Here is a 24,808-nt window from a genome sequence, read left to right as displayed (position 1 = left end):
ACATCGGATCAATATCCTCAATCCTCGGCGATGTTCTTTTTAGTGATTCATCCTCATCGGCTAACCTCAATATCGATCACTCCCTGTGCTAGAGTTACAAACCATTATTCCATCAAAAACGTATATCATTTAGGGTTAATTGCTGAAAAATACGAGGTATTTTGAGTTTTTTTTTTTATTATGGTTTACATTTTTTAAATTTTAAATTTTATCTCATTTTTCAATTTTTAGTTTCAATTAATTGTAGTTATTTATTTTAAATGAACTCGGAAAAGGTTAAGAATATTGCTTTAACATTGCTTTTTTCATTCTCCATTCTTTAGTCATCATGAGACTTTTTTTACTTATTAAATTTTCAAGTTTATGAACCTTTTATATTATTTTATTTTGATCGAGAACTTTTAATTTATTTCATTGTAAACGTCAAATTTTTACATTACAAATAACAGATTTTTTTGGTCATTTCAAACTGATTAGTGTATGTGACAACCAAATTTTATCATATCATGAAGAAATAATTTATATCTTTGTATTAAAATAAAATAAAATAAAATTTAATAACTATAAAAATTTAATAACCATTATTAATATATATAAAAAATATGATGTGGTAAGATCTAGTTATCATGTAAATCCAATATAAATAGTTCTCGTCGATCAAAGTTTCAATTCAATTCTTAATTTTTTGGTATGGGCATCAGATTTTGCACAATTTTTGTGTCTCGTAGACAGAAACGAAGGCAAAATCTTCTCGTCTTTAGAAGCAGCTTCTCGGCATCGTCCTTATATTGTCTTAGCCACCTCTATAACTACTAGTTTTGCATTACGTGCTACGCACGTGGCTCGTAACGTGACTCGCCAATGCATATTTTAATATATTTTTTTGCAGGAATTTATTATAATTATATCATATTTATTTATTTATAATCAATAATAAATTAATTAGAATTTTTGTAAAAATAATATAATATATCCCGTTATAAATTTTTCAAATTAATTAACTTCAATTATATATATATATATATATATATATATATTATATATACACATTTAATTAATATATATATCAATGTATAATTAATATTAAATTAATAATAAATATTACTTAATATTTAAATTAATAATTTTAATAATTTAGTATTTTAACTAATAATTAAGTTTATAATTATAATCGTATTACAAAGTAGAAGATATTAAATAGCTGAACTTATAAATAATAATTTGTATGGATAGAAATTTAAATAATAATATATTGATCAAATGCAGTATTTTGATTTTGTAGTTCAACCTCAATCTATACTAAAAGGTAGCTATTTCTACTAATGTGGAGATAAATTAGGTAGCTATTCCTACTAATTTGGAGATAATTTAGCTATTTTTTTCATACTGAATTAGCAGGGTTCCACTTAAAAACTAAATAGAAGATAATTTAGCTATCTATCCTAGTTAGTATTTTAATTATAATATTTATTTAGTGATTAATTAAATAACTAATTAGTTAGTGACTATAAAAACCTTTATTTTATAATAAATTAAAAAGGGCTATTTGGTAAATTTGTCTGTCCCCCCCCCCCCCCCCCCCCCCCACACCCGTACTTTTATATATAGTGTAGATATAGATATAGATATAGATAACTAATAATTAAGTTTATAATTATGATCGTATTACAAATTAAAAGATATTAAATAGCTGAACTTATGAATAATAACTTATTAGTTAATTAGTTTTAAATTAAAATACCTATTTAAGTATTAGAGTTAGACTAGAATAAAAAATTGATTTGGATAAATATTTAAAGACCAATTGAAGCCCTAACAATTTAAAAACCAATTGAAAAGAGTTTTAGCCATTCAGAATATTTGCCGCATTCTTATTCAACAAAGCAACACTTTAACTTTTAAGTTTATTACAGTAGAGCAAATAACAGGATTAAGGGGAAAAGAGTTTTAAAGACAATTGTATCAAAAAATAATAATTTGACAAAAATAAATAATTATTTTACTGATATATTTGTTTTGGATGTATAAAATTAATTAAAATAATAATTTATAGTCAAACGATCTAAATTATACGAGAGATGATATTTAAAGTCAATTCAACTGCCTAATTTTTCAATTATTATATATATTTTGCTTAATAGAGTTTTTTTTCTTTTTTAAATTTAATGTTAAAAAATGTAAAATAATAACAAAAAAAAAACATAAAAAGATGCAATAGTGCACATATTTACAAATTCAAGTAAAAATCAATTATGATAAATGTTTATTTAATAAATTTAAAGATATTAGTTATAATATGAAAAAGTAATAATAAATTAATATAATTTTATTTTTCAAATAAAGTATTTATTTATCTTAAAAGTAAATTAAAAATGATATTTGTTGAGCAAAAAGCACAACTTGTAATAATCCGGAAGTCGGAATCGATCCCACGAGGAGTGAATCTAGAGCGATTGACGAGAATGAACTTTAGTTATGATTCAATTCGTTTAGCAAAACACGAATGATTGAAGTTCAAGTAAGATTAACACTAAATAGGCACTAAGACCATCTCCAAGGGGAGTCATCAAAATGGGAATTGATGACTCCCCATCTCCAAGGGAGTCACCAAAATGCATTTTGGTGACTCCCTCACACTCTCTTTCATCAAAAATGGTGAAGGAATTTTTCCTTCACCATTTCACTTTTTGAATATAATAATGTGGTTAATTTATATTTTGGTACATATAATTTGTTTGTAGTTATATTTAATTAATTACTTATTTTTTAAATAATTTAACGAGACAATGATATAAAAATATTACACGACTAATTTTATAAAATAATAACATAAAAATCTTACATGAATAATTTTACGAGACAATTAAAAAAATATTACATAACTAATTTTACGAGACAATAATATAAAAACATTACATAGATAATTTTACGAAATAATAACTTAAAAACGAAACATACTACGACATTACATAATAAATAAATAGAACACATATTCTATCAATAATCTGGTAAACGAAACATACTACGACATTCATAATTAAAAAAATTAACAATAATTTATTTTTTTAATATAAATAATACTAGAATTCGGATGAATATGAGCATAAATAAATTTGTGGGTGTAATTGGTAAAAAGTGTATAAAATATTAAGAATTAAAAATGATTATTATATTAAAAAGTAAAAAAGTATGTTTTTTGGTGAAGAATTTGGTGATGACCATTGGAGTAAAATTGGTGAAAATTCACCAAATTGAAAAATGGTGAGGGAAAAATGGTGACTCCCCTTGGAGATGCCCTAAACAACTAACAATTAAACTAACAATTCAAGCAACTATAATAATAACGAGTTTAATCAATAAGTAAAAGATGTCTAGGGGTTGAAATCATTCCTAGGTCATGCATACATAGTAATGGATGAATTGGTATCTAGCAAGGGCCGAGTTGTGCCTAGCGCACCGTTCCCGCTCTCTCGAGCCTCTAAGAACGACAAAATCAATAATCAAGTAATCAATTAATGCTTAACTCACTCTCGTGATACTAAACAAAACCAATTACCCAACATCAATTAATCAACAAACTCAAGGTCACCTAAATCCTAATCCGCTCTCGTGGTATTACAATCTAGGCTTCTAATTCCAAAGTCTATTCACCTAACCATTTCTCAATGAGTCAAGCAAACACTAAATCATGCATTAGATAGCTAGGCTAACACAAGCACTAGGAACTAGAATTAGAACAAGCATTTAACCAATCAAACATACCATTTAACATAACATGAAGGAAATCATCTCAACCCCCAAACATGGGGGATTAGTTACACATACCAAGAGCTAAATTAACAAAATGATAAATGGAAGGTATGGTTAAAGAGTACTTACAAGAAGATGAAAAACCCACAAATAAGAGTTGTAATAGAAAATAAAACTTGTTCATTCAATAAAGCTTCAAAGATCTCAACAATGATAGAAATATAAAAATCTGGAAATTCTATTGAAGAAGAAGACTAAAATTTAGGGATTTCTAAAATTAGGAGAAGATTCAAAAGTACACTAATAGAACAAAGTCTAGAGAAATCTTCCTAACCTAAAATAGAGGAAAGGTTCCTTTTATAGTACTTACAAAAGAAGGAAAAAGACAAACATTCATTTACACATGTGTTGGGCCCAAAATAGCAAATTAATAAAGCCTTGTTGCATCTTGAAATCAGATTTCCCCTTTCCAGAAAGCCCAAGTTCGAATAGAGCTCCTTGGGCTAAATGAGGAGCTCGATTCGAGCAACCATTTTCTGCTCCGGATCTCGATCTTCAAACCTTCATAACTCGGTGTAGAAATGTCCGATTGAGTCGATTCTTGAACCGTTGGAAAGCTTAGGACGTCTACTTTAACTTTCATGAAGATCACGAGTTCATTTGAGGCTTCTAGCTAGTCCAAATTGGTCAAATAGTGCACAGGGGTCAGCTTTTCAGATTTGCAAATGAGCTTCCGCATTCTTTTCCAACTTTTGCACCAAAATGCTTCCGCAATGCTCCTAAGTACCTGAAATACTAAAACACGTAATAAGGCATTCGAAATACCATAAAACCGTGATAAAACGTTAATAAAGCATGCGGAAACGACACTCTAGATAGGAGTAAAATACTCCTATCAATATTAATATTATATGGTGATTATCGAATACTGTTTTTAATTACTAATTAATTAAAATTATATCATTATTGTCTTATCACATTACGATCCACGTGCATAGCACGTAAAGCAATACTAGTGTACTAAAAGGTAGCTATTCCTACTAATTTGGAGACAAATTAGGTAGCTATTCCTATTAATTTGGAGATAATTTAGCTATTTTTCTGAATTAGGAGTGTTCCAGTTAAAAACTAAATAGGAGATAATTTAGCTATCTATCCTAGTTACGATTTTAATTATAATATTTATTTAGTGAATAATTAAATAACTAATTAGTTAATGACTATAAAATCTTTATTTTATAATAAATTAAAAAGGGTTATTCGGTAAATTTGTCTGTCCCCCCCTCCCATCCGTGCTTTTATAAATACTATAGATGACTAAGGGAGTAAATGAACCGAGCTGCTCGCACGGTAAGAGCTCGATATATTCGTGTTCATTCGCGTTCTAAATGAATCGAGTTCAAACTTAATTTTATATTCATTAATTTAAACGAGTCGGACATGAACATAGTGGTGTTTGGCTAGTTAAGAGCTCGGTTCGTATTCGTTCGTGTTCTAAATGAACCGAGTGCAAACTTGATTTTTTATTCGTTAATTTAAAAGAGACGAACATGAATATAATGGTGTCCGGATCGTTTACGTTCACGAACATCTTGACTAGTGGTTCGTGAACAAGCTCGTTTAGAAACTCGATTATGTGTTCGCAAATTGATTCATGTTTAAATTAATTATATAAATATCTTAATAATTCTAAAATTACATAAATTTAACAAAATTACGTAGTTTTGATATAATAAAGTAACGTATTTTTGTACTTGTAAATTTGATATGTTTTAGTTGTTAAACGAACGGGCTCGCAAACGAGCTCGTTTGGTACGTATTGAGCTCTTTCGCGAGTTTATCCGTTTAGCAGTTAAACAAACGAACACGAGTTGGACATGAGCTGAACATGAATACTATAAAATCTAAACAAACCAAACACGAGTTGGACATGAGCTGAACATGAATACTATAAAATCTAAACAAACCAAACACTATATTCAAAGATCAAATGAACTTGAACACCTTATTCGCTAAACAAACTGAACACGAACGCTTAAAATCTCGGCTCGACTCGGTTTATTTACACTCTTAACTATGACTCAAAGCTTTTAAAATCTCACGATACTTTTATCTATTTCACATATAGATTTTTTTATCTCTTGAAATTTTGTGTAACGAAAGTCTTCAAAATATAGACACAAAAATGAAAATGTTAACTAAGAGTAATTGAGATGCGTTGCTTGGAATCGAGGCTTTAGGAACGTTATTTTGGAAATGGATAGTAAGATAGTGATGGAGGCTCTTCTGAAAAACGAGAGCAATATTAATGCTAATTCCAGTCTGTTCAATGCTATCAGAAACCTTTGTGGAAGAAGCTGAAATCTCCGCATCAGACATACGTACAGAGAAGACAATTGATGTGCTGACTGGATGGCTAATCTTGATTTCTCTGAGGATCCTAGGTTGATTGTTCATGAGAGAATGCTTACTGGTTTCTTTGATTTTACTTTAGAAGGTATTGTTGGTGTTTCGCTTTCTAAAATGTGTAGATTATAGTTTCTTTGGCCTTGGCCTTTCTTTGTCATTAAAATTTTTTTTTTAGAGAAAAACCAAATAAGGTAAAATTCAATAAAAAGACTTCCGATACAAAAGTTGTAGATTATGGAGAAATGAGAGAGGTGGTGAGTTTTAGGGGTCGGGTCAAGAGGTTGACTATTTAAGTTTCTCATGTTAGGGCAAGACGACGTCGTTTGGACCAGCGGCAAACAGTGTCGTTTTGAATTAAACGTCTACAAAATAAGAGGATAATGTTAAAAAATGTGGTTTAATGTGGGTAAAATGGGGTTACGTATGGAGCGGTGTACGTGGGCGTCTGTATGAATCCATCTTAAAGAGAAAGCAGATAATGTTATTGTGAATCAAACTCCCGAAAGAGAAATGCTAAGAACACTGCATCCACCGTCACCTTCTTCAATTATCACTGTCTTGAAACAAAGCAGTTGCAGAGCTTCTTGTTTTCATATAAAGCTCTCTTCTGATAGTGATACCACCAGAAGACTTGCTCTCTTTCAACTTGGTGCAGCAGCTGGTAATGCATTCCTGCCTTTCTCTTCAACTTTGCTTCTTTCTTGTGTTATAATAATGAACTTCAATTCATCATGCAGCTATCCCCCACTCCCATTTGTTCGCTTTCAAAGCATCTCACTTATTAAGAGTGGATGCCGATGCTACCACATTTCCCAAAATGGTACCTGTGACCACTCATTTTGCTGACCAAAACGTATTGGAGTGGGTTCAAAATGATCAAAGAAGAATGCTTCATGCTGTTTATCGTGTTGGCAACCTGGACAAGACAATAAAGTACACACGTTTACGCCATACTTCATATACTTCAAATTCAGTACTATTAATGCTAATTAATTACCCTTTTGGAAATGCTCAGATTTTACACTGAATGTTTGGGGATGAAGCTGTTAAGAAAGCGTGACATTCCAGAAGACAGATATTCAAATGCTTTTCTTGGATATGGACCCGAAGTTTCTAATTTCACCGTAGAACTTACTTACAGTAAGTTGTTTCTTTTTTATTTATGTGCTAATCTTCACGCTTTCCATTCCGTGGCTGTATTTCACATGATATGATCTTGATTCTTCGCATTTTCTCTTGTGGGTTTTAACTTTATATTATAAACAGATTATGGAGTTGACAAGTATAACATCGGAAATGGTTTCGGCCATTTTGGAATTGCAGTTGAGGATGTAAGTTTCTCAAAGCATTTAACAACTCTTCATAATCTTTGCATTAGGCCTCATACATTAAACTTATGAATAAATGCTGTACGTATTTGAACTTGGTTCTTTCGATTCAGGTTGTCAAGACGGTAAATCTTGCAAAGGCAAAGGGTGCCAAAGTTAGTAAAGAACCTGGTCCTACTAAAGGTGGAAGTACAGTAACTGCTTTTCTTGAAGATCCAGATGGCTATACCTTTGAGCTGTTGGAGAGGGGACCTACACACGAACCCCTGTGCCAAGTGATGCTTAGGGTGGGCAATCTCGATCGCGCCATAAATTTCTATCAGAAGGTAAGCCTGAATTCATTTAGTCAGAAGCTGCTACATTATCAGAGTATATAAGTATGTTCCCAAAGATGTCATCAACATAAACTACATGGAGTAGTACTGATACTGTTTTTTTTTTTTTCGAATTTGAAGGCCTTCGGTATGCAGCTTCTCCGCAGAAGGGATAATCCAGAGTCAAAGGTGTTCGAACTTACACCCAAAATCCCATGATTCTTTTTCAAGATTTTCTTATCTTTTGTTTATTTGAACCTTTTTCAGTATACAGTAGCCATAATGGGGTATGGTCCTGAAGATAAAAACGCTGTGCTGGAATTGACATATAACTATGGAATAACAGAATATGACAAAGGAGATGGTTATGCACAGGTGAATTTTATTAACTTTTCTTGCAGAGTAGTTCATAGTTTAGTTTTTATGGCATCTATTCTATGTTATTCTTCCCTATATTTTATTGGCCAGATTATTGTTCATCATCACACTATTTCCTGTGTTATGTACTGATTTTTAGTATTTTACCAGATTGCAATAGGCACAAACGACGTCTACAAGAGTGCAGAAGCAATTAAACTATGCGGAGGAGAAATTATTCTTGAACCTGGCCCTCTGCCAGGGATCAATACCAAGATCACTGCATGCTTGGATCCTGACGGATGGAAATCAGTAAGGCTTCCACTTTCTGGGGGGTTTACCTTGAACTTTTTCAGTGGCTTGTTTTTTCTTCTTCTGTTGGGTTATAACTTTTGCTGCATTCATTTCTTTTTGACAAATGAAGGCCGGTAGGTAGATAAGTATGTTTATGATGAAAATGCATCTAGTGGAATGGCCATCATGATTTATCCTGTCATGTAATACTAGAATAGGTTTTCGTCTTATGAGCTTGAGCTTTGTATGGAATCAATATCATTGACCATAAGGGTCAATGCAATATTGTGTTTGGTCCCTTTGGAATATGTTCTATAACTATAGCAATTTCGGGAAAATGATGATTTCTATATCAGCTGATGGTGCTAAATTATAACTTTGAACGATAGAACAAAGTTGCACTGATTCAATACCAGTTGTTCTTCGTAAACTTTAATGTAAAAAAGTCAGCTCCATAATGTTCATTTTATTCCTTAGGGTGGTTGTTAACCACTTAAATTTGCTTTCTTTTCACTCTTTGCAGGTGTTTGTTGATAATGTCGATTTTCTTAAGGAATTGGAGTGATCAAAGTATCGATGGCAGCTGCTTCATCGAATCAACAGGAACCGGAAAGATTTAAGACAATCCTTTTCTCTCCGATGGCTGTCATATTTTTATTTATCCATTTACCTCACAAGAAAGAGCACCTGCTCTAATATCCCCAATCCCCAAGCCAATAGATTCCTTCCACTTGTGGATCTGTATATGACTACAGATTGCCACAGTGCATTTACATTTTGCTTAATACATTCCAAACACAATTGATAATTGCAATATACAATTTATGTTAATCCCTTTGCAGAGAAGAGATCAAAAACCATTTTTGTAACAATTGGTAGCCGTCTCATATTTTAAATTGGTTCTGCAATTCAACATATGCTGAATCCCCTCAGTCCACATCCGTTTGTCACCTTTACTTCGGCATTCAAATTCTATTACTCTTTCAGCTGTTTTTATCGCAAAGTAAGCTCTTTGCTCGTCGCAGTCGTCGTTCTCTCTTCCAGGCCATGCTGAGATGTCACTGTATACGCCAGAGACTACACCTGTGATCACATCACAGCATGGCTTGACTCAGAAGACTATGCTGAGTGAAAGGTAAGTATGAGTTCTGGGTTTGAGACTTTGCTTACACTTCTTCTTTTTCGTGAATGTTCCTGCCATGTGCTTGCTTTTCAATTTAGCTACCACCTGTTTTTATTAATAGTTTAGCAAGTGCTACTTTTTCTGAGAGAATAAAATGAGATAAGAAAACAAGTACTGCATAAATGTATTCTCAGTATGTAGATAAACAGCCTGAATGTATTTTTCGTTTTGAGTTAGTTTCGATCTGGTAATAACGTAGTTGAACAGTTTAAGTGTTTATGTTGTATGGTTACGTTTTGGCATTTCATTTCTGTTTCTGGAAAATGCTTTTGAAACTCCAAAACTCTATGTTCATAACCTTTTCTTGTGAAAATGTTGTTTCGCCGTTCCCCACTTTGGCATTTCTTGTTTCTCTGTTTTTTTTCGTTTTATCATTTTTATGCTACATAGGACTGTTCTAGCTTTACCTGCCAATTAGAGTTGATGCTAAAAGAAACTTGCTTCCAATGGAGAGCTCCTGCCATCAATATTTGCATAATAATAAGTGCGAGTTTCATCTATTATGTCGATTCGACTGTAATATTATCGATATGAAAAGAATGTACCTTTCCTTGTACGCTTGAGAAGTTCTCCACCTCTAGCCGCGAAGTTCAATGCTGCCAAGATGTTAGTTTCGTTGCTTTCTTCAAACTTTTCCTCCATGAGAGCAAATGTAGCTCCATGCCCCTTTTGCAGCCTTGCTCTTAAAGTGTTGGCTCCTCTCAAGGCTGCACATGTAAATGCCTCTTTTTTTTTAGAATTCCCAGTATCATCTATTAATATTTAATTATCTTCATTTGCAACTATACTTCTGTTTTCTCATTTGAGAACTAACATTTCTAGTTCAGGGCTGACTTTATTTGAGATACGGTGATTAGTCTACCACAAAGGATGACTATCAGCAGAATTTGATAGACTATATAATTGGGTGGGTTGATTGAGCATTAAAGTTATAGAATGCGCGGATTGTAGAAGATACTAAAGATGCTTTTCGGTACCTGTAGCTGCTCCGGCTGTTAGTGTCATGATATCTCCACTGCTCCTTGCATTAACCGCAGAGTTGACAACTGTTAAGATTTGATCATGATCGGCTCCCATATCTTCCGCAATCTCAATGCAGTGAGATGCTACTAGAGCTGCCGCAGAGGCCATTGCAACTGTAGTCTTGGAGGGTGGTTTTTGTTGGCTTGCTGCCATTTCTGCTGCCATGGCATTCGAGGCAGCTAGAGCAGCAATGGCTGCAGCAACCCCTGCGACGGACACTGCTGCATGGAGTTGAGCATTTTGAGTCCTGATCTCCTGCTTTTTCCGCTCCTTTTGATCCTTCATCCATCTTCCCATTGTTCTACCTTTCAATATGCTCTTGTACAGCTGCACAGCATTAAGGTAAACGTAAGATAACGATAATAATTGTGTTAATTTTCTTTACAGGGTTCCATAATATGATACCCCGGTTTTGAGCAGTTGCTGACTGGATAGGAAGTCTGGATTGAGTGCCTGATGTAGCAAAAACAATTCCTGCATTGATTAAATATCATGTTCACTATGTGGCATGGAAACAGAAATACTGGAATGAGAAACACCGAAAGGATATTTTTCTATAAGAATAGATTATAAATATAGAGTTTCGAAGTTTCTGAAGCATTTCTAGAAGCTGGAACGAAATAATGAGAATCAATAAGTCTCCGCATAATATAGCATGTTCATTAATCAGAAACAGCTTATTCTTGATTAAATGCTTAATTCTACTAGAACTACCTTCATTTCTTCACTATCTCTTGGAGAAATTGGGGGGCTGCCATTACCAGTACTTGGAAACTGCTGAAGCAACTGGAAAATACAGATTACAATAAACATATGAAAAGGAAGATGACAAATGGTGTCTGATAACCCTTAATAGGTAGAGGCAAGGGAAGTTACAGATTCTTTAGGAGCTGCAGCATTAGCATCTAGCCCTGGAGGTAATTGATCACAAGTACTGGAAAGAGCTTTAGAAATCTCCATGGCAGAAACACTCCATGATCTAGCAAGAAACACCATTGACTCAGTAGGAGTTTCAGGAGCATCACAGGCCACCGCTTCCCAAATTGCATCGCTATTTTCATCAATATTTTCGAGCTTCTTATTAGATAAGCTCTTTGAACTGCTACAACTCACTGAGTCACACACACACACATGAAAAAATAACATCATATTGAACATTGTCACTAAAGAAAAAAGGTTAACTAGCTTTAGCTTTATTTAAAAGCATGATGAAAAAGGAAACTTACTTCTGGACTTGCTATTTTCACTTGGTTCAGAGTCTTCTGCACTTTGGTCTTTAGTGCAACTTCTCATGCTAACAAAGAAAGAAAGTGGATGAAGAAAGCAAGAACATACGATTTTGGTATTTATTAAGGGGGAAATGGTGAAAAATGCATGTTTCTTTCTTGAAAAAAGGTAAAATGCATTTTCATGCTATTGGTAGAAATAAAATAGTACATCTTTTTACAAAAGACTAATCCTGGTTTAATATTTTTGATAATTATAGAAATGTTATCAGATACTAATGAATAAATTATTATTACATACTGGTTTTTAGATGTATTTTTGAAGATTTATGCGTATTTTATGTATTTTGTTTATGTTTTTGCTCTTTTTCTGTTGTCTTTGACTCATTGTTGTCATGCTCGCTGTTGTCTTAAAATGTGTTAATTTTATTAATCTTTTCAAAAATTCTTTTAATTGTGAATAAATTTATAATAAAATAAATTAAGGGATTAAATTATATTATATTTTTATTAATTAGATTTTTGACTGACATATGTATATACTTGACGAAATTCACATATAAAATGGATTAGAATGATATAGATTTTAGTATAGAATATATATATAACGAAGATTCATTTTGCCCCTTGAAATTGGGACAAAGATTAAATAAGGTAAAACTCATGGTTTTGAAGAAAAAAAAACTTTCAAAATATACATTTTTAACAAAAACACCCCTAAAATAGACGTGTTGGACAAAAAACACTCCAAAAAGGCATTTTGACTCGTTTTAGCCCTTCAGCTCCAAGTGGTCTAATAATTTATTGCCACATCAGCTTCCATTGCTCCAATTATTTTGTGCCACTGCAGCTAAGGAGGTAAAATGAGTCAAATTAACCAAAACATGGGTGTTTTTTTCCAGAGCCAAGAGTTTGTCCTTAATTGATATTTTATGTCAAATTGAGGAGGAAATTGGCTCTTTGTAGTGTATATATATATATATTTAATTTTTGATAGAAACATATATTTTCCCTCAGCAAAAAGAAAAAGTTGATAGAAAATTAGGGACCCTCTACCAAAGGGTACTTCATCTTTGTCTTCAACTTCCATTTTAATGTTTACTTTTGATCTCCACTCTCTTGTGTTCTATACATTTTCTTTTCTTGAGCGGCAGGATCATTATTACTACCCTTTTTTTCCACATTTTAAAGGGTTTTGAATTGTGATATATATCACATCGTCATGATCACATCCTGTAGAGGTTGGAGATTCGGACTCTTATGATTGGATGTATTCAAATGTGATTCTATGTTCATCTCGATAACATCAATATAAACCATTTTCCTATATATTCATACTCAACGCTTCATAATTCTATTTTTTTTCATGGACAATTGATACTATGAGAAATTGTCGAGTTTCAGGAATGTCTACGGTCTAAATTTTTTATCTTCCTTCTCACTAAGACATTTCCTTGCAATGTTTTTAAAAATAGATAAAAGTTAGGCCAAATGTTGTAAAAAGGCCAAACCTTTCACAAAAGTTTCACAAAAGTCCTGACCTTTCAATTTTGTCGATTTTGGCCAAAAATAAATTATTTGGTTTCAGTTGTGGCCAACTCTCAATTTGATTTCAATTTGGCTATGTGACGCCTATGTGGCGCCTATGTGGCATATCAAATATTGAAAGGTCAGGACTTTTGTGAAACCAAATAATTCATTTTTGGCCAAAATCGACAAAATTGAAAGGTCGGGACTTTTGTGAAACCAAATAATCAGTTTTTGGCCAAAATCGACAAAATTGAAAGGTCAGGACTTTTGTGAAATTTTTGTGAAAGGTTTGGCCTTTTTACAACATTTGGCCTAAAAGTTAAACAAAAACATACATTTTTTATCTAAACATGGAGTGACGAAAAGAGAGAAATAAAAAAAATCTAGAGATACATTACAAAAAATGTAATCTTAAAGTTTGCCATAGTTTAAATTGAATGTTAATTTTTAGGATTATCTGAAAAAGAAAACATCAACTTTTACCTTTTAGAAGTTTAAATATGTCTTAAAACTTAATACAAAAAGGAAGGACCAACTTTTCATCTTTTGATATATTACAGTTTTTTGACCAAAAAAAAGTTTTTTACAGTTTAACATCTTTAGCCAATACAGCTTCATTCATTAAAAATCGCCAAAAGCAATATTATTTGGAACGGAATATATTTTTTAGGCAAAGAAAAAAAAGATTTAAAGTGCATGCTTAAATCGCTAAAATTGTTATCAATGGTTTTTATTTTTTATTTTTACAAATACTCCTTAATTTTATTATTTGATGGATAGATTCCCATCATAACATTATAAAATTACAACTGCAAGAACTGCTTTTATCATTCTTGACTTATTTCAAGTGATCCCTTTCTTGACTAAGAAAAGACAAAAAAAATGGCAGTATTTTAAATATTTGGAAAGCAGAAAAGAGAATAAAAAGAAAAGTTGGAACATTACTGAAATTGGGGAATGACGGTAGGACAAAGAATCAAGTTTGAGATTTCGTTTTCATAATCTAATCCCATAAAATATTTTGTTATACTAATCACTAGTAATTAACAAATGAAAACTTTCATATTTAAACTCAAAATGTATGTTTAAAGCATTCGAAAAGAGACTTGTAAAGAGTTGTTTTTGGGAATTGCAGTGCAGCCAAAAAAAGTAAGAAAAATAAGAGTATTTCTATCTCACTGCAAAAGCTTTGTTCATCATTGCTTTCAGTCTCATCATGTCCACCATTAGTAAGTCTTCTAATTTATAAAAGCATTTTCACATCTCTCTTTAAAATATTAAAATTAATATCAAATTCAAGAGCTTCAGTATCTTCAAGGCCACAGGAGATTTAAAATCAAACCATATTTTAAAAAGAAAAAATAAAAACCAAACCACACCGGATATTTGTATAAAATCCAGTTCGCTCAACCAAAATTTACCATCGGTTTTTGGTTTCATTGGTTAAATATAATAATAAAATTAATATATATTAATTTATACATATATTTGTGTATTAGTTTATACATATTATTTTCATGTATGTATATATACACACTTATTATATATAATAAATGCGTGTATATATATATTTAAATAAGTAAATCATATATTTATTTATACATATATTAATAAAAATCATATTATTAAACAGTTTTTCGGTTGGTTCAGTTAATAAAAAAAAAACAAACTAAAACCAACCCTGAAACCATACTTTTTTATAATTCAAAACCAAACTAATTCATTTTAATCAAACCAAAATAAATTTCGGGTTATTTTTGGCAGTGTTATAGATTTTCGCGCCTGATTTTGGGCTGTCGGTTTTTGAATTTATAGTTTTACATGAAATATTATCTTAGTTGTGGGTCGACGTTTTGACGGACTAGCGGAGCCGATTGTGATAAAAGCACCAGCACTTCGAACATCGATGGAAAAATTGTTGTTCGAGACTATAAGTATTTAATTTTTGAAGGACATTGCCAGAGTTTTATAAATACACTAAATTGCTCCTCAAGTGATGATAGAGATGTTGAATAGTTTTTGATGACATCCTTTATTTAGTTTTTCGATTGTTACAAATTAGATTTTAATTTTTATATGATTGTAATTAGGTGGCTCATTTCGTGACTAAAAAGCTTTTGTGGACGACTGCTTTGTAGTATCATCATTTTCTTTATGAAATGGCTCAGTCGTTGACGAGTCATACTTTCTTGTACAGTTCATACTTCATTTGATGAAGTTTTAACCTTTGAAAAATGCATGCTAATATAGAAAACAGCGCCTAAAAACAACAATATGCTATAGAATTTAAGATTTAAAAATTGTATGTGAAGTAATGTTCTAAACAATGTGTATAAATCATTATAAACGCAAAGGTCAAAATTTCATATATGAATAACTTTAAATATAAAGGTATAGTTGTTTTCAATTTAAAATCATTGATTTTTTAAAAGTCGAATATTGGTCACTATATTTATTTTTGGCATTGTATTTCTGCACATTTATTAAATCACTACACTTTTAATTTTATAAACACTAAATTAATTTTACAATTTTAATGCAATTTAGATAAAAAAATCATTCATTTACATTTTTATTTTTGTTGACATTAAATTCCTAAACTCATTTTCTTAATATGAAATGAACTGTTAAAACTTTTTATGACAAAAAAAACCAATGTCTACAAAATTATATGCCGAAAACAAGACAAATATAAAAACCCAAAATCTCTTATGCCATTAAATTTCAAGGAGATACGCCTTGTGGGGTTTTTTTTTATAAAAAAAATTGTTAACATTTGCTCTACCTGTTTTTTTCTTTTTTTCTTTTTGCAAAAATATGCTTTTCAATTTTATTTTATTTTTGAAATACAGTTTTTAACAATCTACCACAATATGTCAATCTACTAATCTACCAAAACGTACCTTTATAAAATAAAATAAAAAGTTTGCAAAAAGAATAAAAAAAATCAAAGCGTATTTTTACAAAGATAAGTATCTTTTAAAAAAAACCCTTATATTTTCTTCATTCAAATTCTAGATGTTCATATTAAACAGACTAGTCGTATTACACACTCCAATCAGCCCCCTCGGCAAGACAAAAGATAAACTTGAGTGACTGTACAGTCCATATTTTCAGCCTAAATTTTGAAGGAATAGAATGTAACAGAAATATTATAATAAAAAAAATTAAGATAATTGTTATCTCCCTAAAATTAAGTGAAAATTACTATTTTCTTCCTCCATTTAACTAAAACCCTCTCTTTGAGAAGGTTTTAGTTATCTACTAAGAAGCACCGCAAGGAAAGGGTACAGATAAGGATTCGGTGAACAACATGTTAAAATAAATGAGACATGGACTCGGCGGAGGCAAAAATCAATTATATAGTGTTTTTTAATATATGCAAAACCATCTTAATTCAACTTAAGGATGATAATAACTAGGTCAGAACTACTGTTTCTGCAATTTTAAAAAATTACTATTAACCCCCTAATTAAAATGTTTCATAACTGAAACCCCCTTATAAGGAAGGGTGTTAGTAAAAAAACTAAAATGTGGGGAGAAAGAGCGATTTTTCAGAACTCATGCAGAAAACAATAATTCGGACGTAAACTTATTGGGGTGATAATAATTAATCCTAATAACTATCCAAAAGATATTACTCCTCCGTCCCAAAATAATTGTTTACTTTGTCATTTTCACTCATTTAAAATATTAATTGTTTTTTTTATAAATTTATCTTCATTTTTTTTCTATTATACCAGTTCACTTCCTTACGATAATGACAATAAATGGTGGACTTTTTAACTGTTTTTAATAAGGACAGTTTAGAAAGATTGAAAAGGCTGCAATCTACTAGAAATGGACAAGTATTTGGGGGGAAAAGAAGGAAAGAGTGGACAATTCTTTTAGGGGGGGGGGGGGGAGTATATGATAATGGAAATGAGATTCCCATTAATAGGAAGGTCTCATTTCTCTATGGAAGTAAATTTCATTCCTAGTTTTCTTTGATTTTCATTCTCATTCTCTACACATCCAAATAACGTCTAAAAGTAATTTTCCAATCTGCTTTGAATCTCATTCAGCCTTATCCATGGCTCTTTTTACAGTAGAATCAAAATCAAATATAAATAAGTGAGCTCTCTAGCCACAAACTCCGAAAAGCAAACCTAAGAGATACCAAATTGGGATAACAGTATAATGCAAATCATCCTTCTGGAATTTGTAGATAAGTGATCATAAGTTATGCGTGCAATTCTTATGACAGCTTTAACAGACAAGTTCCAAAACCTAATTTCCTCTTAAAATAGACAAAATACCAGTTTTCAGTTATGTGATAGCCCAACTGTTACAATATCTACTAGACTACCTAATAGACAAACCGAAAATGTAATGGTATCTACACTTACTATCTAGTTCATAAACAAATTCAACATTGAAATCGAGGTACATAAAGGAAATTTTGACATTTGCTTACCTCAGCAAAGAATAGAGTTCCAGAGTGGCCATTCCTCTTTAACACATCCAGCGACTCTTTAAACTCCCAAACCAAACCCATTTCATATCAAAGCATAAGCACTGATAATCTGGCAGGAAAAAAAAATACATATGGTCAAGAAAAAAGTTTTCATAAATGAAAATAGGTGCCCAGATTACCATACAATATAGCTTGTACATGAAACACTAGGTTACCATACTATTTTAGGATTCTGAAGGAAGAATGCACTTAGGTTCAAACTGATCCAGTTAAAAGTCCAAAGCGGAGGGTTCAAACATAGAAGGCAAGACAGGAAGAGCAGAAAGCAACTTAATCATGAATAAATGAGATGAGATACATAGTCAAGAACCCTTATAACATCTGAGAAATTGTATACTCCATTAATGGAGGAGAGGATGAGATACTTTACATATCATTCATCAAACAACTAAACATATAAGAGGCTTGATCATATTTCATCCATGCAGAGCGTAAAAAGAGCAAAGCAGCAATAGGCTAAGGCCCAGCACCATCGAATGTGTCTGTACGATGTAGTCACCTAGTGAATAATACATTCCAAGGTTCATGCATCAAGAGATCAGACCTTCCAAGCTTCATAATAGCATAATATCTGAATTTTGTCCCTAAAAATCTGCACCGAAAAATACGAATAAAAATTAAGAAGAAAACCCAGTATAGGTTATCAATATTGGCTCCAGAACAAATTTTCAAGTAAGACGTAGAAAGAAATTATCAATACAAATGACCGGGAGTAAGGCTATCATACCGATTACTTAAATGAAGAGATTCTCAGCAAGCTACTGACGCCAGTTCTGCTCCCAATTCCACGACCAATATTTGTAGTGTCAGTTGAAGCTTCCACTTTCTTAACATATCTTTTAAAGGAGCTGGGTCTAGCAAACGAAGTAGATGGTGTTGGTGTATTTGAAACAATCTGCAAGCATAATATTTGAAACAGGTATTATTCATCCAAATATAAGTAGAACAAACAGCAAGCCGTTACCTTTATGGCTGTTATCTTATCCTTATATTTTTTTTTGTATAAATAACGGCCGTTACCACCGTTAGGTAAAGGTAAAGGCCGTTTTTGTCCCGTTACCTAAGGTATCGGTGCAAACAAATGGAAAAATTCTGACATGCAGACTGCAAAGTTAGAATGCAGTGTTAACTTCCAAGTGCTCATGGACCCCTCCATTTGTGAATAAAACAAAATTTACCTATATATTAAAATCCCACACTAAGCTATTAGCATTACATAATTTTCTATCCTTCTTTTTAATTAGGAAAAAAAACTCTCTTTAAATTATTGCCTAGGATGCACGGAAACCTTATGTAGGGCAAGTTTCCCCGTTTCGGAAACTCTCAGAAACTCTTCGGAAACGTTTCGGGCCCGTTTCCGTAAATAGTAAAAGTTGGAAACTTGTTTTAAAAGGAAACCTGTTTCCTATATAGAAAAAAATTCTTAAATAGTTAAAAAAACCCTTAAAAAGATTACTATAAATAAAAGGAACTAATCAATTACTCATAAACTTTTTAATTATGGAATTTATTGATATGTTATATTTGTTATATATTCAAATTATAGACTATATAATTATGGAATTTATAGATATGTTATATTTGTTATAAATTCAAATAATTTATCTTATTGATTGTTATAATAGTTTATTTATAAGAAAATAAATTTTTGTAAATAAAAATATTACATATTTTTATAACTTTATATATTTATAAATATACCCCTACATTTTTACTATTTACACGTTTCCCCCCACGTTTTTGTTTCCTACATTTTGAAAAAATCCGTTTCGCCGTTTCCATTTCAGTTTCCGTATCCGTTTCCATGCAACTTAGATTATTGCATGTCTGAAACTAAAATTTTAAATTTTACATAAAAATGAATGGGCATTTTACGACATGAGCTGTTATTTTATTTAAAGTCTCTGCTCAAAATAAGCTATATTCAACTATGATAAAACAAATGAAAAAAAATGCATTTTTTTACAGTTTTTTTATTAGATGGTTGTAAAATTAAATTTCATTTTAGTTCTTTAAATTAATGTTAATTTCATGTACTTTACAAAATATTTTAAAAAAATTGCGCTTCGGTAGACCGTTACGCAACGTTACGGCCGTTACTGATCCGTTACCATTATATACGGCCGCGGCCGCTACTGCGGCCGTTACCGCGATTTAAATCCATGCTAAGAACTTGCATTTCTCACAATGGAATAGAAAAGATGTCATAGTGCATCCTAAAAATGACTCACATGTTTGTCGATTGCAGTATCAGTGCCTATTTTCTGAGGCGATCGTGGCTGTACATGAATATTAGGAGAAACAGCATTACCACTAGATATTCTACGTTCTGTAACTTCAGCTGAAGAAGAATTACCATTGACCCCTGAAGATAAAACAGAAAGAGCCTAAGCATGATGCAATTTATATAAAAACAGAAGCTTACAATTAGGCCTCTATAGTCCATTAAAACAAAAAGCTCCCAAGTTCCTAGAGTCTTCTATAATGCAGACCAAATGCTTAATATATGACCATTAACATGCATTTTTCAGTGTTTAATCCAGGACCTGACCTTTACGCTTATCCAGCTTCATAGCCACAGCTCGACTGCTTGTTACTTTAGAACCTGGCAGCAAGGTCTGCAAGATCTCACGTAAAACAAATAAATCAAGATGGAATACAGACAACTCTAGAAGCAAAGCAGAAAATATTAAAGTGTGAGTTGAAATAAATTAATCCATCTACCAACTAAAATATGTAACCTATATGTAAGCAGATACAACTGTCCAACAAAAAGTGAAGACTGACAGCTCAAATGAGCACAATCAAAAGGCTCTCAGAGAAGGCTTGGAGTGATTCATAAGAATCGGCTTCCATAAAATAGAAACATAGAAGGTGGGGGGGACTAACCGATGCTTGAGCTTGTGACTTCTGCTGGTACTTCAGAATTGTCCAGTCAAAAACATAATCAAATTCATATCCTGCCAGGTATGGACCAAATAATATAAGAAATTAATTGAGAATCAATTTTTCCATAAAAAGTATGGATATGAAAGCAATTAACTGTTCAATTATCAACTTCCCAGGCTTACATTTGACATGAATTAAGTCCCAGAAAAAGGGGAATAAACAACATAATACCACCAGATTGCATATTAAACAGGGCATTGTAATCCTCTACATCCAAAGGAAGGAAACTTTCCATTTTTCATTTGTTTTCCGAAAATAGAACTAAGAAATTCTCAAAAATTTAACTATTTGACTACCTTCCCGAGAAAACAAGTCGCGGAATAGGCGCTTCAAGAAACCATAATCAGGTCGCTGATCAAATGTTAAGGAGTGGCAATAATGGAAGTAGGACGCAAACTCCACAGGATGTGATTTGCATAAGACCTTTCAAACACAAATATCAACAATCTTTAGATGTAGAAGGAACAAATATAAACTGAAATAAGAAGCTAAAAGAGCACATAAAGAAGTTTGTGAATTATAGCCAAAGCATTTGATTTTTTCTCCCAAAAGTCCAACCCCTGTTTTGATGTCAGTCTTTTATTCTAAGAAAAGCTTCCTACAATCAGCTTCAACAACTTCACCAGGTTATTTAACAAATTATACACAGAAATAGGTTAATCATTTAAGCAGATAAGCATGATCGCCACACTTGTGGACAGTCTTTAGGAGTCCCACCACTGTATTTCAGTCAGATTGCCACTGTATTTTTACAATGAATGCAAGAATGCGATAATTTAAGTTGCATGGTGAAATTCTGAAAACTAAATAAGAGAACAATTTAATTATGAAGAAAGAAAAAGGAAATACAGGTCCAAGTCAATTACATTTGGCACGCACCTCTATTGGAGTTGACACCTTCTTTTCACATATTTTATCATATTTCTGCTTCTTCGTTGCTGCTTTCAGCCCTTGCCATGGAAGGCTAAATAAATAAACAAATATTAAATAGTCATGACCACCTCATCATACCATCTAATCAGATATTTCATTCATTCTGAAAAAAACTATCAGAATCCTAGCCGAAAAATCCATCAAGTAACCAGCTACAGAAAAAGCATTCATGCCAAAAGAACATACCTTCCTCTCAAAAAGTACAAAAGAACATAGCCCAGAGACTCTAAATCATCCCGACGGCTTTGCTCTGAAAAGATAATCAAACAGCGAGTACAGTTACTGAGTTCTGTCAGTCAGCAAATACATGAACAAACATTTCTACTTACCAATTCCAAGGTGAGTATTACAACTTGCATAGCGTGCAGTCCCCGTCAAGCTTTTGTTCTCTCTGTAAGATTTTATCAAAGTAATTTTTAGCCAATCAAGGTACACATGAAGGTAAAAGAATACAGCGACGTACTCAGAAAAAAGAACATAGATAAGAATGGAACAGCATATATGTTTATAAGAATAGGTTGCTTCTTAACAGCTTTTAGCATAACTGTTTTCTTTCACTGACAATGTCTTAGAAAGTAAAGTTAGTGACTTCTCAATCCATGTGTCCAGGTGCTAGGGAAAATCTAATAAACATAAGGTAGAGAAAATGTTCATGCTATAAATGAGGACCAGACATGACCAGCAGCTCTCTGTTATAGAGCTATACCACCTCACATATCAAAAGCCAATGCTATATTCTTGTACGCTGGTCAAAACATAAGAAATGAATCACATCCTCTATCTTCACAAGGAAATTGCAATACTAAATTTAAGGTCATTTCTATAATGAAAAACCAGACGACTTCAATACCATGACCATCATTGTAATAAAAAGCCAAAGCCTAAATCTCATCTGGAAGTTAAAAAGGAAGTGCTTGCAAATAATTACTTGTAAGAAATGTGGCGATTTGTTGTTGAATCCCTGTATCGTTTTGCTAGTCCAAAATCAATGATGTACACCTGATAGAGATGATAAAATAAAGAGAAATTCAAAGATAGAGTATGAAATCCCTACCTGCGTATGTAAGTAATATTGGAGACAAAGTAAATTACAGGAGTTTCTAGTTTCTACCTGATTGGCTTTCTTTCCAAGACCCATGAGAAAGTTATCTGGTTTAATGTCTCTATGTAAAAATCCTTTAGAGTGCGTATATTCTATTCTTGAAATCTGCATTTAGTAACATTAATTGGAGTTGATTGGAATAAAATCAACACCATCAAACCAGATGACATAACAATAAAGTATCGAAAGCAAATACTATTAAACTAGCTTAGACAAATACCATCTGATCAGCCAACATCAGGACTGTTTTAAGTGATAATTTCCTTCCACAATAAACAAACAAATCTTCGAGACTCGGACCTAGCAAATCAAGAACTAACACATTATCATCCCTATCTACACCACACCATCTTATGCTTGCAACACCACCTGAAACAAAACATAAAAAAAGTAAGTACATTAAGCAAATCAAATAAAACTAATAAATGCAAAAAATAATTTAAAGTTTATAATCAAAACTCACTTGCTCCTTGTAGAATACTATATAATTTAGCTTCATACATCAATTGTGGATGCTTTGTTTTGCTATTCTCCTATAAAATAACACAAATTAAATCCTTAAATAAATCAAAATCAAAAACATTAAATATTAAATATTTTAAATAAATGTGAAAATTAATAAATACTTACAATTTTAACAGCAACAATTTCACCACTATTAATATGGCTAGCTGAAATCAAATTAAAAATCAGCAGAAATGAAGCTGAAAATAACATAAAAAAAAACATGAATTTTGAAAAGCAAAAATACCTAGAAAAATTTCACCGAACGATCCGCTTCCAATTTTGCGACCCAGCTTGTACTTGTTTCCTATTAGCCTCTCCATGTGATCAAACAATAATTAGGGTTCGCAAAGAAATATTGGGGACTTCAATGGATGCTAGAATCTAAAGAGAGAAAAATTCAGTCGAATCGAAATCGTTTATTTTAGTACGTAGTATTTGGGATTAGGGTAAACTTTGGGGGAGGAAATTAGAAATTTGTTAAAATAAGGGGCAACGGTTTTCAAAATCGTGAAATTTATGGAAAGACAGCAATTATCATGGGATCAATGAAGAGGATTAATTTAAGTGGGGCAGTAATTTTTTCCGGTCCAATCATCCATAACTGAGCTCCAAATTCCATAATATTAATCATTAAATAATATTAATCATTAAATAATGAAAAAATTAGGAAAAATACTCTCTTTTTGAAAATAATATGATTTCCTACTTCAACAAATAAAAGATAGAGAAAATACCTCACCATTTTAATATATTTATTTTTTTACTCTAACACCTATTTATATTATAATTATACTTACTCTTTATTATTATTTTACTCTAACTATATTATTGGTGATTCATAAGTGACAACTGTCACTTTTTTCCTATTTTTCTCTCTCTTTTTCTCTTTCTTCTCCATGGCTTTCTTCTTCTTCTCTGTTCTTTTTTCCGCCATTCTTTTTCTTCATTTTCTTCTTCTTCTTTTTTTTCTTTATTTCTTGTTCATTTTTATTCTCTTCTTCTTCATCGTTAATTCATCGCTCCGTCGTCGTTCCGCCATCATCCCGCCGTCGCTCCGCCGTTTTTCATATTTGATTTTAGCGAGTTTTCTCAACTCGTGGTGATTAATACGATTTCTTTCAACTTTCAGATCTAAATAAATTACTCTTGAATTTTTCCAATTCTAAATCTAAAAATCTGTATTAAAAACGATTTTCTGCACAAAAAATGATTTTCTGCAAAAAAAAAACAGCTTATGATTATCATATAAGTATCATCACTGCATTATCATGTAAGTATCATAACACTGCTGAGAAAATTGATCTTTTACTAAAAAAAACAGTGTCTGATTATCATATGTATTAACATATCGTTATCATAACAATATATGATTATGATAAGGTTATGA

At 31.8% G+C, this 24,808-nt stretch overlaps 3 protein-coding genes across 7 annotated transcripts; 1 reads left to right on the top strand and 2 right to left on the bottom strand.

Moving 5' to 3' along the window:
- Positions 1–6,562: 6,562 nt before the first annotated feature.
- On the top strand, positions 6,563–9,283 carry LOC126670089 (lactoylglutathione lyase GLX1-like). Its single transcript, XM_050363779.1, has 9 exons — positions 6,563–6,820; positions 6,897–7,092; positions 7,175–7,299; positions 7,426–7,490; positions 7,601–7,813; positions 7,943–7,990; positions 8,069–8,176; positions 8,330–8,470; positions 8,976–9,283. Exons 1-9 carry the CDS (start codon positions 6,670–6,672, stop codon positions 9,015–9,017), a joined length of 1,089 nt encoding a protein of 362 aa, XP_050219736.1. The 5' UTR covers positions 6,563–6,669; the 3' UTR covers positions 9,018–9,283.
- LOC126669910 (VAN3-binding protein) lies at positions 9,040–17,956 on the bottom strand. Its single transcript, XM_050363584.2, has 10 exons — positions 17,871–17,956; positions 11,885–11,952; positions 11,535–11,770; positions 11,373–11,444; positions 11,064–11,132; positions 10,613–10,985; positions 10,181–10,342; positions 10,043–10,092; positions 9,623–9,680; positions 9,040–9,535 (listed from the first exon to the last, which is right to left on the bottom strand). The coding sequence occupies exons 1-10, from the start codon at positions 17,900–17,902 to the stop codon at positions 9,303–9,305; spliced, it is 1,353 nt and encodes a 450-aa protein (XP_050219541.1). The 5' UTR covers positions 17,903–17,956; the 3' UTR covers positions 9,040–9,302.
- LOC126670001 (casein kinase 1-like protein 3) lies at positions 16,297–23,997 on the bottom strand. Of its 5 annotated transcripts, none has more exons than XR_008789612.1 (17): positions 23,666–23,997; positions 23,545–23,585; positions 23,378–23,447; positions 23,135–23,283; positions 22,924–23,019; positions 22,741–22,811; positions 22,142–22,203; positions 21,999–22,062; positions 21,759–21,843; positions 21,176–21,302; positions 20,820–20,890; positions 20,482–20,548; positions 20,162–20,295; positions 18,658–18,825; positions 18,430–18,522; positions 17,871–17,979; positions 16,297–16,532 (listed from the first exon to the last, which is right to left on the bottom strand). XR_008789612.1 is itself a non-coding variant. In XM_050363682.2 (15 exons), exons 1-14 carry the CDS (start codon positions 23,739–23,741, stop codon positions 18,661–18,663), a joined length of 1,278 nt encoding a protein of 425 aa, XP_050219639.1. In that variant the 5' UTR covers positions 23,742–23,997; the 3' UTR covers positions 18,188–18,522; positions 18,658–18,660. The 5 variants fall into 5 exon arrangements, 1 of the variants encoding a protein (XP_050219639.1); XR_008789613.1 differs by lacking the exon at positions 16,297–16,532 and adding an exon at positions 17,434–17,562; XR_008789614.1 differs by lacking the exon at positions 16,297–16,532 and adding an exon at positions 17,592–17,693.
- Positions 23,998–24,808: the final 811 nt, after the last annotated feature.

Source organism: Mercurialis annua, linkage group LG1-X (assembly GCF_937616625.2).
Source record: "Mercurialis annua linkage group LG1-X, ddMerAnnu1.2, whole genome shotgun sequence".
NCBI classification, from domain to species: Eukaryota; Viridiplantae; Streptophyta; class Magnoliopsida; order Malpighiales; family Euphorbiaceae; genus Mercurialis; species Mercurialis annua.
The sequence above is the reverse complement of the archived record's forward strand: the minus strand, read 5'-3'. Positions and strand labels throughout refer to the sequence as shown.